The sequence below is a fragment of the Takifugu flavidus genome, chromosome 1 (assembly GCF_003711565.1).
Source record: "Takifugu flavidus isolate HTHZ2018 chromosome 1, ASM371156v2, whole genome shotgun sequence".
In the NCBI taxonomy this organism is placed as follows: domain Eukaryota; kingdom Metazoa; phylum Chordata; class Actinopteri; order Tetraodontiformes; family Tetraodontidae; genus Takifugu; species Takifugu flavidus.
Window position 1 is genome coordinate 27,435,363 of NC_079520.1, and position 20,970 is coordinate 27,456,332.

At 51.6% G+C, this 20,970-nt stretch overlaps 1 protein-coding gene across 1 annotated transcript; it reads right to left on the reverse strand.

Annotated features, from left to right (window-relative positions):
• Positions 1-333: 333 nt before the first annotated feature.
• LOC130539688 (heparan sulfate glucosamine 3-O-sulfotransferase 3A1-like) lies at positions 334-20,135 on the reverse strand. The gene is made up of 2 exons (XM_057058190.1): positions 19,328-20,135; positions 334-1,899 (listed from the first exon to the last, which is right to left on the reverse strand). The coding sequence occupies exons 1-2, from the start codon at positions 19,834-19,836 to the stop codon at positions 1,278-1,280; spliced, it is 1,131 nt and encodes a 376-aa protein (XP_056914170.1). The 5' UTR covers positions 19,837-20,135; the 3' UTR covers positions 334-1,277.
• Positions 20,136-20,970: the final 835 nt, after the last annotated feature.

Consider the following 20,970-nt stretch of genomic DNA (forward strand, 5'->3'; position numbering starts at 1 on the left):
TTTCTTCAGTTCTATTAGAAAAAGAGTTCAAATAACCTGACGTGATCAGATGGTTTAAATATGGATCACCACTTTCCTGGACGTTGTTTAATGGGCCGTTGTATACGGAACATTGACTTCTTGGTGAGAAAGTGAAATTGACCTACCTAGCTTAAGAATGTCTTTATTTTGAGGGCAGCCGAACCTAGAGGGGAGCACATTGGACGTTGGACACACGAGCATGACTTTAATAACTCAGTTTTACCTTCTAAACTTGGGAAAATTGGGTTCCCGTTGTGCTTGAATTTGAGAAAAAAAAAGGGAACCATGAAAAAAACCTCTTGATAACAAGTATTTATGGTATGTTTTTATTAAGGAGTGCCTTAAAAACCCCAACGGCTTTCAGAAAACAGCAGTCGGAAGAGCACAGTTGGATTGGCGACGCCGTATCACAAAAGAACATTCGCCTCTTTTCTGATTACACACTGGTTTATTGAGGCACTTCTGCTCTCAGAAAAGTGGCTCAAAGGTTGGCAGAGATCCGGAAAGGCAACTCTGCCGTTGTTCTTGTGCTCGACTTTTCTTCCTGGACACACACATCGCTTCCAGACAAGGCGACATCGAGTGTCTTTAATTCACAGGGAGGCTCCTCGAGGAAATTTGGTCTTCTCCCTCCGCTGAAGTCGGTGTTGACTTGAATAACAGCGGTTGCTTTCTTAGCCCGCAACTTCATTAAGCAGAGGTGGAGAGACAGTTCCTAAAATAACACAGAAACGTCCCGGACGCGAAGACCTGACATTAAAGTCAGGATTCAAGCTTTTTACTGTCAGATTTAAAAGAAACAACCAGAAGAGCAATGGGAGTTATTAAAATACACACCGCTTGTGTACCTCTTCAATAAATACATTTCAAAAATACATATACTTCTTTATCTTTTTGTATGATTTTTTCTTGCTAAAAACAATTCAACCTTGAAAGCAGCTACGCACGGTTCAAAATATGGCATTGCCGGAGCTCTGCGCTCATGTTTGCATCACCTGAAACACCTGAAGCTAAATAAAAGCAAGACAGAAAATAAATGCGACTCTTCTGACAACTGGGAGTGTATCTCTAGAAACAGAAGATTAGAGGCAGCTCTGACCATGATAACGATAAAATATTGCATATTTGAGGGGCCAGATAGGAGAGAGGCCTCTTTCTCTCTCCTGAAGTGGCCACATATTGCTTAAGGTTTGCACTGCAAGCGGCTCCTCTAGTTTGCCCTCCTACAAAACTCATTAGCAGTGTTTTCAACATGTTCAGTCATCCCAGCCGAAGAACCGCCCCGTCATCTGGTAGAACTTCATATTGAAGGGTCTGTAGAAGTCCCGCAGCCTCTGCACCACCTCGGGGTCAATGTTGGGGTGGGTCCGGCCTTTGGTTTTGCCCAGACAGTGGGGCTTACTGCTGCCCTCGGCCTTCTTCAGGCACGGGAAACCCTTGGTTTGGTTGAAGTAAAAGTGTTTGTCGGTGATGATCCTCTTGAGCCCCAGGAAGTCCTGCACGCGGCCCAGCTCTCCCGCCGGGTCGCTGATCAGACGCTCCCCGCTCACGAACAGGATCTGGCGCATGGGGAAGAACTGCAGCCAGTTGTCCAGGTGCTTGGCGTAGATCCCGATCTGGATGGCGCTCCACGAGGTGTCGATGAGACCCGTAGTCCTGTTTTTGAAGGTGAGGCTCTCGAAAGAGGGAATGTCGGGCTTCTTGGACAGCGTCTGAGTGTAGTCCGAGATGGCCCTGGTGACGGGGTCCCTCACCACCACAATTAGCTTCGTGTCCCGGGACATGGCGGCTATCCTGGCCGGAGCCTCTCTGGTGACGAAGTAGCTGGGGGTTTTCTCCATGGTGATCTGGCCCTCCAGAGTCTTGGGCATCAGCTCCCTGAAGGAAAGAAAAATCAAGAAAAGGAGGTGGAAAAAGAAGGAAGTGAGATATTTGTTTGACCTGAGCTCCCCCCTGAATCACAGAGCAACAGTCACTTACACCGAGACTCTTAGTACAATAAACATTACAAATAGGTGAACTCAGACTTACACACCCAAAACCCAAATCAATCAAAAACACTGGAAACAGGCTGTCAGAGTGCGTTTGTTTATTTGATCTCCAAATCTCTGTTTTTTGGGGGTTTTTTTTGCTCGGCGCCCAATTAGCTACAAAGAGATGTGACGAATAGTTGATTTGAACTTTTTTTGCACTACAGACAATCACGTGGACGCGGTGACGCAAGACGGATGCTACCCGATGGTGGCTTAACCCTTATATCCCCTATATATTCTCTTATATACCCCTATAATATCACCCATTCAGCACAACCTGCACCTATTAAACGGGAGGAGAAGCGTTGCTGCAGCCTGAGCCAACCTCATGAAACCAGGAGGGCTTCTCCCCAGAGTCCAATTCAAACTGGGTGTTCTTCGCACTCACGTGACGGGAAAAGACAAATGTTAGCTTCTGTGCATATATGCTGCGTAGCGCCAGTCATAAAAGATTGATATTCAAGCCAAGATTCCTTCTCGGCACGATTGAGCGCCGTACTGTTCTTTCTTTTCTTCACTTTTCCTCACAGCATATGGATTTACCGTCTGGACAGATATTTCAACATAATTTCCTGGTGTCCTGTGAGGAACGAGTTTTCCTCCTCCTGAGAAGTGTGCTTGTGGTTGAACAGTGCATTTACTTGTAACAGGATTGAGAGAGCTGCTGCTTTTGTAGGTGTTTTTTTTTTTTTAAATGGTTCCACTTGAGTTGACCAAACCATAATGAGATGCTGTGCAGGCACGAACCTGCCGACTGTTTTCAGCAGCATGAAATTAAATCCAGTTGACGACAGCTGGGCTATAAGCCGGGGAAATCATGACATTTCTGATATGACCTGAAAAGCGACTCCATTTCGCTGCCCACCTGCATTCAGGACAGTGACCTTAACCAAAGCGAGTAAAAGCCGCCCATGAATGATTCACGCGCACACTTCGAGCCTCTGCAGAATGCAGCTTTAAAATTCACCAAAGTACAGAACACAGCTGTCAATTATTCATCCGCCTGGCTCGTGCCGCGCACAGCACAGCCAGAGCCGGGAAGATGTGCTTCACTCCCTGCGACAGACCCCTCAAACTCAAAAATAGTCCCACGAAAAGCCGTTTTTTGACGAGCTGGACTCCACACTCGTGCAGAGAGCCGTCCTCTGCTGACTCAAATACTTAGTGGACGTCAGGATGATGGGAGGCCTGGTCTCACTGGGCTTCTACTGACCTGCAGCAGCACGTAAACAGATTTGGGCTTAATCAGAGTCAACAGTCTTTCCAAAGTGAAGGAGAAGAGCACTCCGACACTGCCAGAGGAAGAACTCTGGTATCTTCTGGCCTCTGGCTCCACGTATGAACTGAAATGGATCTAAAAGCCATAACTCGATACCCGCGGGCAAATGTCAAAACACACCCGCGCTGTTGTGCTGAGCACTCAGAGCTGACGTCCTTGAGGTCAGCACGGGGGGGCCTCGCGGGAGGTGCTGGATGAGGTCGAGAGGGGCGACGCGGCCACGCCGACGTCTCATCGACTGTCACCTGACCTCCAGACTCAGCTCTGTATCTGCGTCCTCTCCCCCAGCGTCGCAGGAGACGGCGGACAAGGTTCCTCTCCTCTCGCGTTAGCTCCGCCTCATCACCCCGACAGTCCAGAGCGAGGCTGGATAATGGCGCTCTGAAACCACCCCGGCGTCTTCGGGGACCGTAATGGCTACTGACCTGGCAACTTAACAACAAAGAGCATCGAGACGAAGCATCGACCAACGACGGATCCCAGACTCGGAGAGGCCGACTCCCACAGTCTGGCAACACGCTGGTTTGGGAGGCGCTGGAGTTCGGAGCCGGCCAGGAACGTCGTGCCACAACTTTGTGACGCAAAAGACGACATTGTTGTCTTATGAAAAAGTGATGAGAGCGCGCAGAAAGAAGCATGTATATTTGATGGCCTGTGCAGCGCCTGTTCTCTGGTTCGTGCACTCACGCTGCGGGTGTACGGGGGCGAGGGGGCGAGGACACTCGGGGTGGGGGGGGCATTTTCAGCTGCAGCATCTCCTATTAGTTGTGCAACACGAAGGAGGTTTGTTCGTTTATGTTCGACCACATAAATGACCAAATATCCACCATAGAAGCTAAAACAAACCCTAAAAAGGTGAATTTCTCTTCTGCATCGTGCAGCACTTGAAACTTTATCGCCATGCCAACAGAATACATCCAAGCACTTGATATTTACCGCAGTTCCCCTATTTAGCTTTGATGTCGTGCCGCTAAAATACGGCTCCCTCTGCTCGGCCATGCATGAAACGGGCCGCGGGACCCGCTCGTGAAACAGGACGCAGACCCAAACTGGAGCGCAGGAACCCCGGCCTCCCCGTAAATCAACTTCACTGCTTTGGCCTCCGTCTTTAAGTACCAGAGAGCAGAATTTAAAAAGTATCATATATTCGGGCCGACTACAAAGCCTGAACATGAGAAGTGAGCAGCAGGGAAAAAAAGATGCTGGTGTTTAACCCAAAGTCTTAACCAGCCAAGTCCGACGCACACAATAAGAGCAGTGCATCATCAATGCAGCCTTTGTAGGCGCTGGAATAAAGAGCCTGATGCATCGTTGCTGCTTCCATTTCACTGCTGAGCTCATTTCGAGAGCTCCATTCTGCCCTCGTACGCCGGCTGTGACTCATGTCTGCCTGTTATATAAAGGCGAAAAAAAAGGCTCTTAATGTGACATCAGGCCCCATTTTCTCCACATCGGTTTGTGCATAATATGACAAGTTGACATAAAAATTAGGGAGGAGAATAAAGCTCCCAAATAATCGGCTCTGAGCGGGCCGGTTCCCCGACGCTCTCCTGGAACCTTTTTGGAGAGGCGTTTGGGTCGGTGCCAGCGTCTGTCCGGACTTGTTAAGACCTACAGGAAAGCGGGCATGAACGCTGTCCACTTCTCCCCCCACAAGCCTTTGATTCATTTTCCCTCATGTAACAGGGAGCCCTGGCAGGCGATACACCCCCCCCCCCCCCCCCCCCCAGCGCCAGATAATAATCTTGTAATTGGCTCAATATTTCTGCTGTTTGCAGGCGGAGCAAAGGCCAGCGCCGCTGTCGGTGGCTTAGACTCACCAGATATTTTCCAGGTCAGTGGATGCTAGCGGAGGTCAGAGCGGAAGGAGGAGGGAGGTTGATTTAGAGTAATGGCAGCTGTGCAGCAATGGGGGGGGGGGGCAACACCGCCTTAAACAGCCCCGCGGGCCGGAGCCGCTGACGGCCCCTCTGTTAATGAAAACAGTGACACAAGCATGACGCGGCAGTCTCCTCAAATGACTCCAAACGCTAACGAATGGCACAACGCACTCTGCTCCATTTGTAATAATTAGTGTGTTACTGGTGGGCGGAGAGCGGCTGGAGCCGGCTGGTGACAGGTCCAGTATTTTCCAGTGCAGAGGTCACAAGAGCCAGTCTGGGCGGGACTGAATCAGAAGCATTTAACGGCTCTTTCTCGGCCTCCTGACACTTTCCTCCAACTGGATCCTGATGGATCGGATCATCTTTGCCTTCACACCTGCACTTCACAGCCCCCCCATACCCCCCCCCCCTCCCCATCGTTAAGCAGTCCTCCAACATGGCTACAAAAATCTTACCACCTATCTTTATGTTGCAGGGTCAAACAGTGTAAGGTTTCATTCTGGCTTTGAAGGGAACCTGCAATGAAAGGGTTCTAAACTCTCCGGTCCCCTTCCTGATGAGGGTTTAATGTCTCGGTGACGGTGCAGCTGTGGCACGCAGCTCACGAGGGTGCAGCCGTGCAGCCTCTGAAAGGAGCATAACACGTTCAGACCTCCGTCCCAGTAAGACCAGATCAACACAGAAGTGGTCCTGGCGTGATGGAATTTGAAATAATCAGAATGAGGGTTTATTGATTTGAATTCCAGACTTATTATAAATGTGGCTCGACTCTAATTATAATGTGGAAAAATCAATGTGTCTGTTTGATTATCGGTTGAACAAATCTGCTTCAAACAGAGGAGAGATCATCTCTGGTGACCCGAGTTGGAGTCATACATGGGAACTGCAGGGGGTCGGAAGCAATCTCCAAAATACAATTAGAAGATAAGAGCTTGGTCTATTCTTGGGAAACAACATGGGAGGACGGGTCGACCGTTATCTGCTGGGAAATGCTGCGGTTTTGATAACGAGCGAGTAGGAAGGGAGAGAACGTCTGCACGACACAGGAGACGCAGCAGATAACGACGTCAGCGCGGGAGAAACACTCGGGAAACGTAGGAAGTGACAGGAAATCCACGGTCCGATCCGTGATTAGGGGGTCTTTAAATTACACCGAGGGGACGGGAATTCGGTGCTTCTGTCTGGGAGGAGGGCAGGAAACTAGATTAGAGTTTAAAAAAAAAGCTTTTAGATGAGTTTCATTTGGAAACCAAGATGAGAACTTTGCAGGGATTTTAACTGTAGTAATAAATAATCTGCAACGACAGCAGGGCAGCAGCGTTTATCCGTCGGAACACTCAGCACTCCGGCTATTAGTGGCCAAATTCGCCTCTTTATTTGCTTCAAACGCGACGCGTTGAGAGCTAATTCTGGCCTGCCGCCAATGCAAACCTCCTCTGTTTGGCTCCACTTGGAAAATTTCAATTTCACTCGGTTTTTATGTCCAGTCGGAGACATCATAAATAAAGTCTAGTGAGGAAAAAAAGAGAGATGAAGGCGATAACAAACGGAGAAGAATGAACTCTTGCTGTCCCCTCCAGTAAAAACATTCATTTTCATTAATCCTCCATAAATAACCCCCCCGCTTCTCTGTTGCTTTCTTTCACTTCTGTATTTAGTAAAACATTTATAGAGTTAGCTTTGTGACGTGTTCTGATAAATTTCTCAGCAGTGTTTTTGAACCGAATCCTTTTTTTTGAGTCTAAGTTTTGTTGCGTAAGTGAACGCAAACGTGCTCGTGAATTATTCACCCTCTCAGACGGTGGCGGACGGCTTAAAAGTGGTTGCAGGACACATTTGAGCCTTTTCTCTGAACCAAAGGGAGCCGGCGGCGCCTCTCCTCCAGCAGGGAGTATGGGGATGGTGGTGGGGGGGTGGAGGAAGATGGAGAACTCCAAAATAGGAACAGAGGGAGAAATATCGCACCTTTGTCTCTGTGGTTTTAACGGTCCACATGGAAACTGAATGAACCCCTTATCTTGAAGGGATTTAGTTGAACCAAACCCCAAATGCCCACTAGATAGCGTTAAAGTTGCGCCCCCTAGTGGTCAGTTCTAATGTCAAAAACTGCTCACGCACTACTAATGTAGCAGCAAGAAAGCGGCACCATATGGAATAACACCCACGTCTTTTTTCTCCCAGCAGTTGAGTTTATAAGTCAAGTGTCCCCGTTTTATTGTCTTATTCCTGGTTCTGATCTTGTGCCTTTGAGCAGTTGGAATTGAATCATCACCTTTTTTTTTTTTATACCTGTCTGGAGTTTGGAGAAAAGAGCTGCAGCGACCGAGACGTGAAACACGGAGAACGTAAACCAAGCAGAAAAATTATAAAAAAAGCCTTTTTCAGAATTAGCTGAGATGCAGAAGTGAGGGGGGGGGGGGGGGGGGTGGGATTATTGCCCGGAGGGTCTGAAAACGCCACGCAGCCTGAAAGCAAGGCAGCACAGACGAAGTCTGCTCAGGTAAATTATAAAACCTCCCAAACTGCTCAATACTGTCCGAAGCCCCGCTCTGCTTTGTAGGCAGGATCATCCCGCTGAATGGACGTTTGACACTCTTGGGTATTCCCTGACCTTGTTCTGGAGCAGCGGAGGCGATGCTGCCTCTCTGGGATCAGCTCAGTGCCATTCTTCCCTTCTGCCAACTCAGTCTTTGTGGGCCTGTGGCAGATAAGACCCCCCTGGTTTAATAGCATAGCTGGTTTCAAGGTTTCTGGAGTGAAGGTGGAGCACTTTTCCTTTCTTTAGCTTCTCACCCCGGAACCATCCGAGTCCGAAAAACCGCTTTGCTCAGTCGGAAACAATTTCGGCGAGTATTTAAATTCAACATTCAAGCCTTAAAAGCTGTCAAATGAACGAGAGCAAAATTAAATGTGAATTTGTTCAGTGCCAAATGGAACGCTTTAACAGGGGCCGCGCTGCCATAATTACCCATGACAAAAGGCTGGAGCTTTTGTCTTTGGAGGCACCGCCAGGGTAATTTTAAGCTGCTGAAACATTTAATATAAACATCCCAGCCTGCTGAATTTGCTTTACGGACCGCATTCTTGCTGCTGCTGAAGAGCTCCAACCGTCAGATAAAAAAAAAAAAAAGACATCAGAATGTGGTTTAACAATTTAAGCTTGGGCCTGATAACGAAAGCGGCGTTTTCAGATCATCATTCAAACTGACTGGCTGGGAAAAAGACCAGCTCTCCTCTTTCTCCAGGCGGAGAAGAGGGACAGCAAAGCTCGGAACAGCGCCGATCCGAAGAGCCGGTTCTCCTTTACGTGGCGTGCTCCTCAGCTTCTCCTGCCACTCAGCACCATCCTTCCAGAACTGAAGGCTTCCCTGTTGTTCGCTGCTCTAAAACACCAGCAGACTCGCGCTTTCACTCAATTCTTAGACGATCTTCTGTTATGAAAATTCAACTCTTGCAGCAGCGGGCAAGTCTGAGGCATTATGAATCAGGCAGCAACGTGCACGCCACTTATCCTCCATATGTGCATCATCTCGAGCACAGGCCATTAACTCTGGAGAGACGCTGCACCGGTGATAAATGAGCTCGTTCCTGAGCAGATTTAGCATGTGTGTTGTCAGTCACCAGGCAAAAGATCGTTCTGTGACCGATAACATGATCTGCTTTTAGCTGTTAGCAGGGCGCTGCCAGCTAGAGCTGCTGCACGAGGGAAACGTGCACAGAACACGGGTTCGAGGAAGGAGATTAATCAGGTTTTGGCTGAAGTTGAGAGGACAGTTTGTCGCCGGGACCCAGGAAAATAACGCCTGGGTTGAACTGGGCAGCGAGAAGAAAGCGGGAAGCAGCAGAAGCTGGGAGAAAACAGGCAACTTCAAAACCTCAAATCTTCAGATTCTCTGCTTTCATCTCGGCTTTGCATCCATTTTTACCTACATCAATGCTGAAAATACCACAACTGCCGTCAGAACCTGACAGGCTGAAGTCTTCTGGCACACTTGTGAGGGCTGTAAATGCAAACCACCAGGGATTAGAGGTTTTTTTTTTTTTTAATAGAACAGCTTCTAAAAAGGAGCCATTGTCCTGCTCAGATGGGTACCGGAGCCACAGTTCCAGGTAGGATCTGAGCCAGCGGCGCCAGCAGATGTTCTGCCTCAGAAAAACCCTGTTTCCACGAGACATCTGATAACTGCAACCCAAACTCCCAGGCTCCGGGTACACAGCGCCTGGCACCGCCACGCCGCTTTCCTCCTCTCAGCGGCGAGACGCGGCGGAGCACAGCGGCACCGCCGCCGCCATCCCGTCGCCGCAGAAGCAGCGCGTGGGGCGGAGATTAGCATGTATGAATGCTCCCTCTTATCACCTCTATGACATAAACTCATTACAAACAGACGCTCCGGATCTCCCGGGGATCTTTAGTGGATTGTTGGGCCGGAAATACAGAAACAATCGCATCTAATGTACGAGCTGCTGCTTCAACATCCGGGCAAAAAGATAAGGAATGCTGCAATAATTGGGTTGAAAAGTGATTTATGTTTACGTGGGATGAGGCGCGGGGTTAGAGACACGGTTAAATTCTTCCAGTTGAGTTATCTATTGAATAAATACGCGTCTGTGACCGAACGGAGGTGTTGAGGTGGGCGACATCGCTGCGCCGTTAGCATCGGCCGCTCAATCTCCCGGTGAAGCGAGGTGAGACGGAAAACTGGTCGGCTGTGAAAGGAAAGCCCACCGCAGGATGTCACAGGAGCTAAACTGGCACAGGACGGCTAAAGCAAAGCCAGCGATTGCCAGGGGCTGCGCTGTGACCCAGAATTCAACAGCCCGCCAGTGAGAAACCCGGGAGCCCCCCGTCACGGCTGGTTAAACGGGCAGCACAAAAGAAAAACACCAGTTTTTTCCATCTGACCAGCTGGATTTGCGGGCGCAAGATGACATGGAAGCATCTGAGGAGCCGCCGACAGGGTGGAAATCTTTTAGCGTGTTAGCTCTTCGACCTCAACGATTATTTAAACCCCCCCAAAAAAAGAATTTTCCTTCCAGCAAAAATTCCATTTTCAGAGATAACGGATGATTGGCGGCTTTATTTGTTAGCTGATGATATCCGAGTCCACAACCTTACACTTGATTCCAGTTTAGCACGTGTTCCTTAACGTGCACGGCAACGGATGAACAGTCGTCTTCGAGCGTTCGCCATCAGGTTGTCACGGAGATGGCAAATGGGGTGTTTGAGGGGGAGGGGACTGATGATTAGGGTTATCAATCAGGGGGATATTGTTCAGTATCTCACTGATGTAATCGTCCTGGAAACACATTAACATTGAGGGAGTCATCTGGGGGGATAATGGCTGCATGTTTGCGCCGTTACTGAGTCAAACTGGAATGACGGATGTGCCGCGCGCGCGCAGGAGAGGCCGCGCGTCACAAATGAATACACTCCGCCGACGCGCAATTAGAAAATAAATTAATGGTGCGAAGACAGCGAGGAGGAGGGGCCTGCCGCCCGCCATCCGTCACGGGAACAGGGGTCGCGCGGAAAAGGAGCGAAGCAAACCCAAACGCATGTTAGCGGCGTTCATACTGGCGGCAGCCGAACGGGCGCCATTATGGAGCACTCTCAGGCGCATTTGCATTTACATTACAGGCTCTTGATGCAACAGCGCGCCTATAAAATAAATGGCCGTGAAGCGCGAGCGGGATAGAGGTGCCTGTTGAGGAGCGCTCCGTTGCGAAAGAGAAAGAAAGGAGGGACAAACGTGTCCGTTTATACTTTGAGAAGTCCGTTTTTGGATGCAGGAGTTTGAGTTACGCCTTTGGAGCCGGTTGGACCCCCGAAAGAGAGAAAATAAAGCGGAGCTGCTGCCCAGCGGAGTGGAAAATAACATGATGCAATAAACGGTGCGTCAGAGACGGGCCCGCCGGCATCGGGCCGTGCACGCATACGTGCACATCCCCCCCCGCCACCAGTGCCCCCGTCACCTCCAGCTACGGTTGAGGCGGCCTCTTGGCTACGCTAGGCTAATTACCGTCTCAGAAGAGCCGTGGATCGATGCTGGAGGTGAATCCTAACAGCAGAATCGATCCAGCGTCTCAGTGGCCGCAGTGAGAACCTGAACGAAGCCTTGGAGCGGCCCGCTCCGGGGAGCGCCGTGTCCGCTCCGGGGAGCGCCGGCCCCGGGTGGCGACGCATCGCCGAGATTAGAACAAAAACACCTGTCTAGAAGCAGCTCTGTGATCAGAGTACGAGCCACTGCGCTCAATTATGATTAGCAGAGTAATAATTACACTTTTCTGGGCCTCCTCGTGGGTTATTAATGGCCGTGGGCCGACCCAGACGGAAGGTCGATGGGAGGAAACGCGTGAATGGATGTGTAGGAACATCTGAAGCGACGGGGGCCCTGAAGTCTCGTTGGTGTTAATCAAACTTCTGTAAATGGTTTAGATAATGAAATTACAGCGGTCAGGGAGGCCGGTGGGACCCCAGCGAAGCAGATAAGCAAATGGAAATGAATCAGTGTGTGTGTCCGGGAAACACAGCAAAAACAGGAAGTGCTCGTTCGGTGATTGGAGGGTCCGTAAATTCCAGTGAGGAGTAATCAGGATGGCTGCCGTGGACGGTGGGAGACAGTGGGGGGGCGGGGGCACGACCTCCCCTTCGGACAGGAAATGTCTTCATCTCAGCAGGTCCCACGTTACTCCGGTGATGGGAACAGCCGGGAACGGGTAATGGATGTGATGGCGGCGTCACGGTGAATAATGTAGCCTGGTTAATTGGCTGGATTAATAATTGATGTGGGCGTGTTCGAGGAGGCAGCGGTGGGGGGGTCGTGGAACGTAAAGAACGCACCAGTGTAAAGGTCTGTAAATGTTACACGTGCATCTGTCAACATCGCTGGGAGCTAGCCTCCCCCCCCCTCCTCCTCCTCTTCCTTCTGCTCCTCCTCTTCCTCCTCCTCCCCCCCTCCTCCCCCTCCTCCTCCCCCCTCCTCCTCTTCCTCCTCCTCCTCCCCCTCCTCCTCCTCCTGCTCTTCTTCCTCCTCCTCCTCCTTCTCCCCCTCCTCTTCCTTCTTCTCCTCCACCTCCCCCTTCTCCTCCTTCCCATCCCCCTCCTCCCCTCCTCCTCCTCCCCCCTCCTTCCCATCCTTTTCTTCCTCCTCCTCCTCCCCCCTCCTCTTGCTCCCCTCCTCTTCTTCTTCCTCCTCCTCCTCCTCCCCCTCCTCCTCCTCCTTCCGATCCTCCTCCCCTCCTCTTCTTCTTCCTCCTCCTCCCCTCCTCTTCTCCTCCTCCTCCTCCCCTCCTCTTCTCCTCCTCCTCCTCCTCCCCCCTCCTCTTGTTCCCCCTCCTCCTCCTCCTCCTCCTTCCCATCCTCCTCCCCTCCTCCTCCGCTTCCTCCTCCTTTCCCTCCTCTTCTTGCTCCTCCTCCTCCCCACCTCTTGCTCCTCCTCCTCCCCCACCTCCTCCTCCTCTTGCTCCTCCTCCCCTCCTCCTCCTCCCCTCCTCTTCCTACTCCCCCTCCTCTTGCTCCTCCTCCTCCCTCCTCCTCCTCCTCCCCCCTCCTCCTTCCCATCCTCTTCCTCCTCCCTCCTCCCCCCACCTCTTTCTCCTCCTCCTCCCCTCCCCCTCCCCCACATCTTGCTCCTCCTCCCCCTCCTCCTCTTGCTCCTCCTCCTCCCCCTCCTCCTCCTCCTCCCCCTCCTCTTGCTCCTCCTCCTGCTCCTCCTGCCATGTTGGAAGGAGAGGATGCAAATGTGAGATGAAGATGTCAGAATGAACAACCGCCCCAGTGCCATAATGAGCTCCCTCCCCCACCTCTGATGAATAAAAGGTCCAAACGGACCCCGCAGCAGCCGACTGAACATCTAAAAATGACCCCAATGATGAAACAGGAAGTGGAACATTAGGGTTTGGAGCTGTTCAAGTGAGCGGAAGTCATGTTGAAATGGAGGCGGGGCACAAGATCCAGATGTGATATAACTGTGGCGCATTGGGGGGAATTTACCCTAAATGTGTGTGTTCTCCAGGTGAGGACACACCTGCTCGTAAACCTCCTGTAGTTCCAGGTCCAGACCTCCAAATCGCTGCATCGGTATCTCTGGGAACTGGTCATTGTTTTTAGACGTGGATATTTATCGTCCTCTCCACCCTCTCATCTCGGCCGGGGTGGCGGCCCCTCCTCCGGCATCTCCTCCCCACCCCTCAACAGAGACAGCCACCCTCCTGGCCCCAGTGCACGTGGGACGTGATCCTGGAGGGCTGCAGATACCAGCTCATGCGACCATGAGCAGAGGGGGAGATGGTCTGTGGCCGCCGCCCGCCTGTTTTGTGAAGAGATCTGAGGATACTGCGCATCCGAGACACGTCGCCTTCCCTCTCTCCCACCGGCCCCGCGGAGGCGAATCTTTCTCTTCCTGCTGTTCTCATTAACATGCAAATCCTCATCTTTGGGAGTGAGGAAGAGCGATGAGAAAAGGAAGCCCCCTTTTGTTGCGCGTCCAAGGCAATGAAATGTTCCTTCCCGGTCCTATTAGGTGTTCCTCCCTCCTGCCTGACGTACGCTCGGAGCCAGTTACAGTAGCAATCACCGGCGCCGGAGTCAAGATTAATTGAATTACTGGATGGCTTCCTTGCACTCCTGTGTGGGTTTATCAATCAGGCCTGAGCTGCACGCACCCTTTATCCCCCTCTTCCATCTTCATGTAAAAAGACGCAGGCCGCGCTGTTGCGCCCCATCTATCAATGAACGGTTCCGAGGTGGTAAACCCGTTCTGTGACGCGCTAGCTCTTTAATCAGGCGCGCTGACATGCAAGGCTGGTTAGTAAACGCTGTCAGCGCCCTTTTTCTTCTTTTATAAAGGGGAAACGTTTCAAAACACAGCGATAGAATCTTCGGAGCCGCGTGATCGGTTGAAGTCGGGCACTCGCACGGAGGCCGCGCCTGAGGTGCCATCTGGCGTCGCCTCTTCCCATGTCAGTAGCTTGGACTCTGCCAAGGTGACTGGCACCGGCCGTGCCCCCATGTGGGGGGTGGGGGGGGCATCCTATCGCCACCGAGGCAGCTGCAGACAGCACACATGGCAAGCGAGTCACAGTTTATGCCTTTGAGCACAATTCCATGTTTTGGCCACAGAAAAAAAACCCCATTAAAAACAGGCAGATTATTATTTTGTTGGGTGTGAACATTTCTGTCGAAGGAGAAGAAATGAAGAAGAGAAAAAGCCCCCGTTCATTGTTCCCAGGCTTCCCATAGATTTGTTTTCCCCTTTTTTTTTGTCCCGTCTTTCCCTCCCTGCTGGAAAATATGGAGGAGTCCCCGTCCTGTGATAAAGCTGTTGCCTGTGAGATGGGAAGGAGAGATCCATCACGCCGAGGCGACGGCTCACCCTGCCAATCCACGCCAGCGAGGGCCGCGGCGCCGCGCACGCCCCCTCCATACATCATGTGCCGAGCTGGGATGTGCGGTTTGGCTGCGCGTCTTCGAACGCGGCCGCGGCGAATCCTCCGCCGATCCCAGCGCGCACACATTTCTGGAGGTTGTCCTGCGGTTTGTTTAGTTTGCGCCTCTGAAGAAAGGTGAAAAAGGGGCGGGTTTGAGGCGGCGGACCCTCCGGCGCTGAGTGACGGGGTTCCAGTCTCTCTGTGTTTGTACAAGGGTAGCACTTAGCTTCCAGAGCGGAGCGCTGAGCAGAACACGCACAGCAGCAGAGGAGAAGAAAACCACACAGATCCTCTTTCTGTGCTCCTCCTGCTCCTCGGAACAGCCCTGCCTCTCGAAAACATCCCTGGCTGGTTTCCATGGAGTCCAAGAACCAAACATGGCCGACAGTCACGGCTAAAGCGGGCGAAGGTTTCAGGTTTGTCACCTGAGCATCTTTAAAAAGGTCTCCGGGATTACAGTTCGCCCCAGCTTTACAGAGCAATATATTCCCGAGCAGTCTGGAACAATAAAAACTGACCTCAAACACTCCTTTTGAAATATGAATCCCAGAATAAATGCTTCATAATGGAAGAGCTAATACCTCATAAAAAGCCCGACAGCTGCTGCGCTCAACGGGCCTGAGATACGACAGGGTCACACAGGTTGCTGACGAGTGTACGCAGACACCCAAAAGTGAACAAACAACACAATCCCAGAAACAATGTAACCCGAGCTTAAAGTTACCGCACCATCTGCTGAGGGCGCACGTCTCTCTCAGGCCCCGCCGCTAAGCTAACTAGCGCCGAGCTGCCTCCACCGCGCTGGAGAAATTGGCTCTTTTTTAGCTCGGTCAGGTGAGCATCAGGTGCAGGCGTCTGGGGGGGGATCCAGGTGCTGCCTGCAGAGCGTCCAGCACCTGCTGCCTGTCCTCACTCACCCATCGGGGGGCAGATTCCCTGGATGCCAGAGGGCAGCTGCTGACAGGCGCTGACTGCTCGCCTCTATGTGCCTCCCCTACACGGGGCCTCTGAGGGTCAGCTGCTGAGGGCATGCAAAGATGTCAGTGGGGGTGGCGGGGGTCAAGGAGTTGGCAAGGAGGGGCGGGGGGGGCGACAGTCCTGGGTGGGTCGCATGCCTTCCGCAGGAGGTGAGCGTCCCGGATTTACAATTCTACTCTCTGATGATCACTTTCACGGTCCGAAGGCGGCTGGGAGCTCGTGCTCCGGAGGACTCTGGCGATCGTGTTACGTCCACGGCGTGACCTCTAGAGCCCGAGCGTGACCCCTCCGCCCACCTTTGGTGACCCTCTTTACTACACCTGCCGTGTGCAAACTGGAAACAGACACTTTGGAACGCTGGAGTCATGAGTGGATTTCTGATTTTATTTTGGCATTTATTTAACAAATATAAAAAAAAAGTTTGACAATCATGCCGTGATTTAGACTGTTTTAGGATGATTGTTTCATTGATTTATTACAAACTTTAAATAAAAAAAAAATCTTCCTTTCCTAAAACTTTCACAATCCAACATATATTTTTATTGTCCAGATTATTTTGAGAAGCTTCAAACGTTTATTGTGTTAAATTTCCCCTCTGGTTCTGGGTTTATTCAGGACAACCTCGATTACGTGAACCTTCGTTTGGAGACCGCTCGGGAGTCGCTGCCTAACGTCCGCCTCTCCAACGTGGACACGTGTCAAACTTTCCGCTCGTCCTCCGGAGACAAACTGGCAAGTGAAACGCCGGGCGTCAGCGGGGGACGCCAGAGTTTGGACCGAACCGCTCCATTAATGGACACCAACTCCGAACACAGCCAACATATGAGACTCAGAAGCCTCCAAAACTGTCCGCGTCATCAAAACCCAAACGGGTAACATGTTGCTAGCGTAATCACCAACAAGGGAGGGGGACGAAAAAGACATTTGAATTCAAACAACCATTTTAATGCGTCTGATTCTAGATTGAAAATGCTAGAAAAGTATTTTCATCCCGTCTTGAGCGAGCAGCTAAAGCTCAGAGCGTTCCGATCAAGGCAGCTGCTCTGCACCACAAATCTCTCCTGGATCGCTGCTTTTATGATTGTCCTGTTTTTTATTTTTATTAGCACAGCACAAAACCTCGTGGAGAGGAAAACCCCTAATTTAGCCTGATTTTTCAGCTAGCTGAGCCAGCTCATTTGCTTTTATACAGTTCTAAGTGTCGGCTTAATGGAGGGAGGCTCTGAAGGAGAGGCTGTAGTGCATATGCTAATGCTAAGCTAAAATGAAAAATCCACGGCTGCCCTAAAAGTGGTTTACGTTTTCACGGTCACAAACGTGTGTGGCGGCGTCAGCGTCAGAGCCCTGGTATTTAACGGATCACACAGACAGGTAATTAACCCATTAAGGGCTCTAGCCAAGGCTAATCCAACAGGAACTGTGGCCGGGTCCAGACGGGGGAAAGCTGGTTGTTCAGTAACCCAAGTAGGCCGAAACGCGGGCCTCTGCCTCAGTGCAGCGTGTGTGCTTGACCTCCCCGTTCGCTCCCAGTGTCCATTTCCACAACAAAAGCCTAACAGGTTGTCTGCGATTATACAGACGCACGGCTGAGAAATCTGTAGTGAAACACAACCCTGGCTGGCTGAGCGACGCCGCCGACCGCGGCTTAATTATTCAAAAGCGAAACGTCCTCGGGAAAAAAAAAAAACTCAAATTCAACAATACAAGTGGAGATTAGAAGGAGTGCAAACGGCGAGTTGGGGATTTACCAAAAGATCTGGACTATTGTGACCCTGGGGAACGTTAAAAGTCGAGTATTTCATCCTCTGACAGCAGCGGCGTCACAAAAGCAGCGTTAATCACCCGAAATGGGACAGTTTTGCACCACAGCTTTGGGTGTTGATGCCTTTTAAAGGGGGCAGTTGATGGAAGTTCCCGTAAGAAGCCGGCGAAGGATCCCTCTGAGGGGGCTGGAGGTGCTCCCGCGTCAAATGAAGAGCTTAGATGTGCAGGAATTATGCTCCACACGCATTCCCATAGGGACAGAGACGAGCGTTGACAATGAACAAAGAGCCTCTGGAGACGGAAGCCTCTACGATTGAACCATTCACGGACGCCAATGAGCAGAATCACATAATTCAAGCAAATTGGACACGGTGATTAGTCACAGAAAACTCGGCCTCTTTCGGCACAAACACGGTTTTCTGCTCATTTTCCACTAATTCGGAAAAGTCTGCGCAGAGCGGAGCTGCTGTTCCGCGTTTGGGAATGTCTCTGAAACATTGACGGGGGCCACGGCCTGAACCGAGGGACGCGTCGGGCCTCGCCGGCGACACGTCGGCTTCACCTCCAGCTTTCAGCGGAAGAGACTTCAATCAAAAGGTTCCACAAACACCAAAAGTACGGAGGGGAAAACTCGGACACGGCCGGGAAGAGCCGACAAGATGAACTCCAGCCGAGAGGGCCGCGCTCTCCTAACAGTTATTCATCCCTCCCTTCATTTCAAGGGTCCTTCTGTTTTAAATGGGCGGCATTAAGGGGGGGGGGGGAAGCCGGCACTGAGGCCTGTCCTCGGAGGCACGGTCCAAATTCCAGGGAATCTTGGCAACTCCTCGGGATAGATGGGACCCTCACGGATATAAAACCACACAATGGATGAATAGGTAAACAGAAGGGTGTGAAAGAGTGATGGCGAAAAGAGAATGTTCACTCTCAGAGAGGCACAAAGAGGGAGGTGTGTGAGCGGGAGCAGAGGGAGAGCCGGGGCGCTGGGGGTGGGGGGAGAGGAGGCTCTGGAGGAGGAAAAGTTTTGCCCGCTGGTTTTTCCGACGGTGCTGCGTCGCGTTAACTCGACCGAAAAGGTGAACTTTACCTCCGGAGACTCAGGTAACCTTTCATTCTGGCCCTAATCCCTCATAATAACAGAGCTGCAGCGACGGCCCATTAGACAGAGACCCTCCGAGGGGCAGAGCCCCCCCCCCCCCCCGGGCCCGTGCACATGCGAGCGTGCGGCGTTCACACACTCGCGGTGACGGATGAAATCCATCACAAATTCTGCAGCACTTCACCAAGTCAGAACCGTTAAATCAAAGAGAAGAAAACCGCTAAATCTTTGATGTAATTTTAGGATTTGATCTTTCAATTTTTTTTTAATTACTTCTGCACAATTATCACATTTACAATTATCACAATTCTCATTTGGCACAATATATATATATATTTTTTTACATAAAAATACTTAACTAAATCTGTTAATTAAATATTTTATGTCTTAATGATTATTTGTAGAAAAAGTCTGATTGAACTCCTGAAAACTCCAGAATCAACTCTGTGGGTTCTGATTTGAAATGAATCTAAATTGAAGGTTCCTTCATCACTGCTTCAGTTCGGTAACGGTACAAATATTCTGGATTTGTCGTATTTCTCTCTCTAATCCCGCCGAGACTCAAAGATAAACCCGAGATTGTGCAGCAAAATGAGGAACCTGCTAAGATTTAAAGCCAGCAGGTCTGATGGAGACTCAACACGGCGCTTCTCCATCCACCCATCCCATCCTGCACCCACGGTTCTGCCCACGGTTCTGCCCTTTCAAAAGTTCGGAGAGTTAACATGGTCGGAACACACAGGCTCGTCTGCAACTCTTAAAATGACAAATTGGAGGATCCCAGTTTAGTCGACGTGCGTAAAGCGCGGCGTTACGCGCGGTTCCAGACGGGACCCCTCACCTGTACCACTCCAGCCCGTCCTCGTAGTTGCGGTCGAAGAAGTGCGGCTCCGCTCCCACGGCTCGGATGTCCGGATGAACCCGGAGGAACTCCAGCAGAGCCCGGGTCCCTCCCTTCTTCACCCCGATGATGAGCGCCTGCGGCAGCTTCTTGCTTCCATCCCCGAGCGGACTCAGCTTAGCAGCGAACCGCGGCGGCATTCTCCTGGAAGCCGCCAGCGGAGGGACGGGAGCCTCCCCCGGCATCTGGACCCCGGGTGAGCCCCCCGCATCCCCGTCGCTTGACAGCTCCGGTGCGTCCCATCCGGACAGCAGCCTCTTGGTCCTCTGCGCCCTCGGCTCCTCCAGAGAGCGGGTCGGGGATGTTCTGAGCGGTGATGCGGGGCCGCAGCGGCCAGTGAGGCAGTGCAGGAGGAAGAGAGAGGTGAGCAGGGAGGCCAGCATGACCGCCGCTCTCCGGGAGACGCCTCGGGACGGGGGGTCCAGCACGGTGATGCGGCTAAAAGCCATACCGGTCCCTGGGTGCTCGGTGCAGGAGCCTCAGCCATGCTGGACACACATCCTCGGACCTCCTGTCCATCACCGAGGAGAGGGTTTTCATCCACAGACACTTCCCCCGACAATTACCCCAAAATGTACCTGCCGCTGCAGCCAGGTGAGAGCAGCCGCGCCGAAAACAGCCGAAACAGTTTCCGGAAAACGCCGATCGCCGCTCACAGGTGATGACCGGGATCCTGACCGGGATCGTGCGGGATCGTGCGGGATGCAGCCGCCAGCAGTGACGCTCCAGCCGCACGTGTGCAGAGTTGTAAACTTGTCCCGCACCGCAGGTTGGCTTGACAGGCACCTTTCTGGCCAATGAGATCGAGCGCCCGGATTTAGGAGCCAATCATGTCCCCGGTGGGCGGGACACTGATGTTCCGACCGTCTAAGACAAATTCGAACTCATTTTTAATCTGATTGCCTCACTTTCCCCAGCATATTTACATCATTCAAGAACATGGTTTATTCTATATTACACTTTACTTTCATGAACATATACATTAAGCCCAACTAAATCATTGAAGGGAAGGAAGTGGTGGTGTCTCAGGGTGTAGGGGATTTGACCCCAAGGGTTCTTGGTTCAAGCCCGGTAGTGGTAGCAGGACCAGGACACCTTCAGAGAACTGCTGAGGTGCCCTTGAGCAAGGCGCCGGCCTCCTGAACTGAGATCTGGCTGAAACGCTGAGCATGAATGCGTTGACGTGGCTGGAGTCAGGCCACCAGAGGAGACCCCCCCCCCCCCCCACACACACACACACACCACCACACCACCCTTTTTATGACATGCCATGTCAATAATAATGGGGCGCATTATTTCTTTACAAGTGAGCAGGAACACAAACCAAATGTTCCACATCTGCTCCCGTCTTTTGGACATTAGCATGACAATGATGCGCGGCTCCGCTCCAGCGGGGACGGAGACCTCCACAGAGGGCCGCGGTTCAGGACCAGATGTCCCCGCGTGTTCCCCGAACAAAGCAGGGAGGTGTCTCACATTTAACAAATCCCCCCCCACACCCCCCACAGATGACACCCAGCATTCCCTCACAGGGGTCCTGCAAATCCCAGGAAAAGATTCACAACCTGATGTGAGCTGATCTG

What these genes read in the sequence shown, in the direction of transcription:
- LOC130539688 (XM_057058190.1), bottom strand. Translation starts at nt 19,836, where the DNA reads ATGGCTTTTAGCCGCATCACCGTGCTGGACCCCCCGTCCCGAGGCGTC. An exon ending in GACGGGCTGGAGTGGTACAG is followed by an intron (nt 1,900 to 19,327) that starts GTGAGGGGTCCC and finishes TCTTTCCTTCAG; the next exon opens with GGAGCTGATGCCCAAGACTC.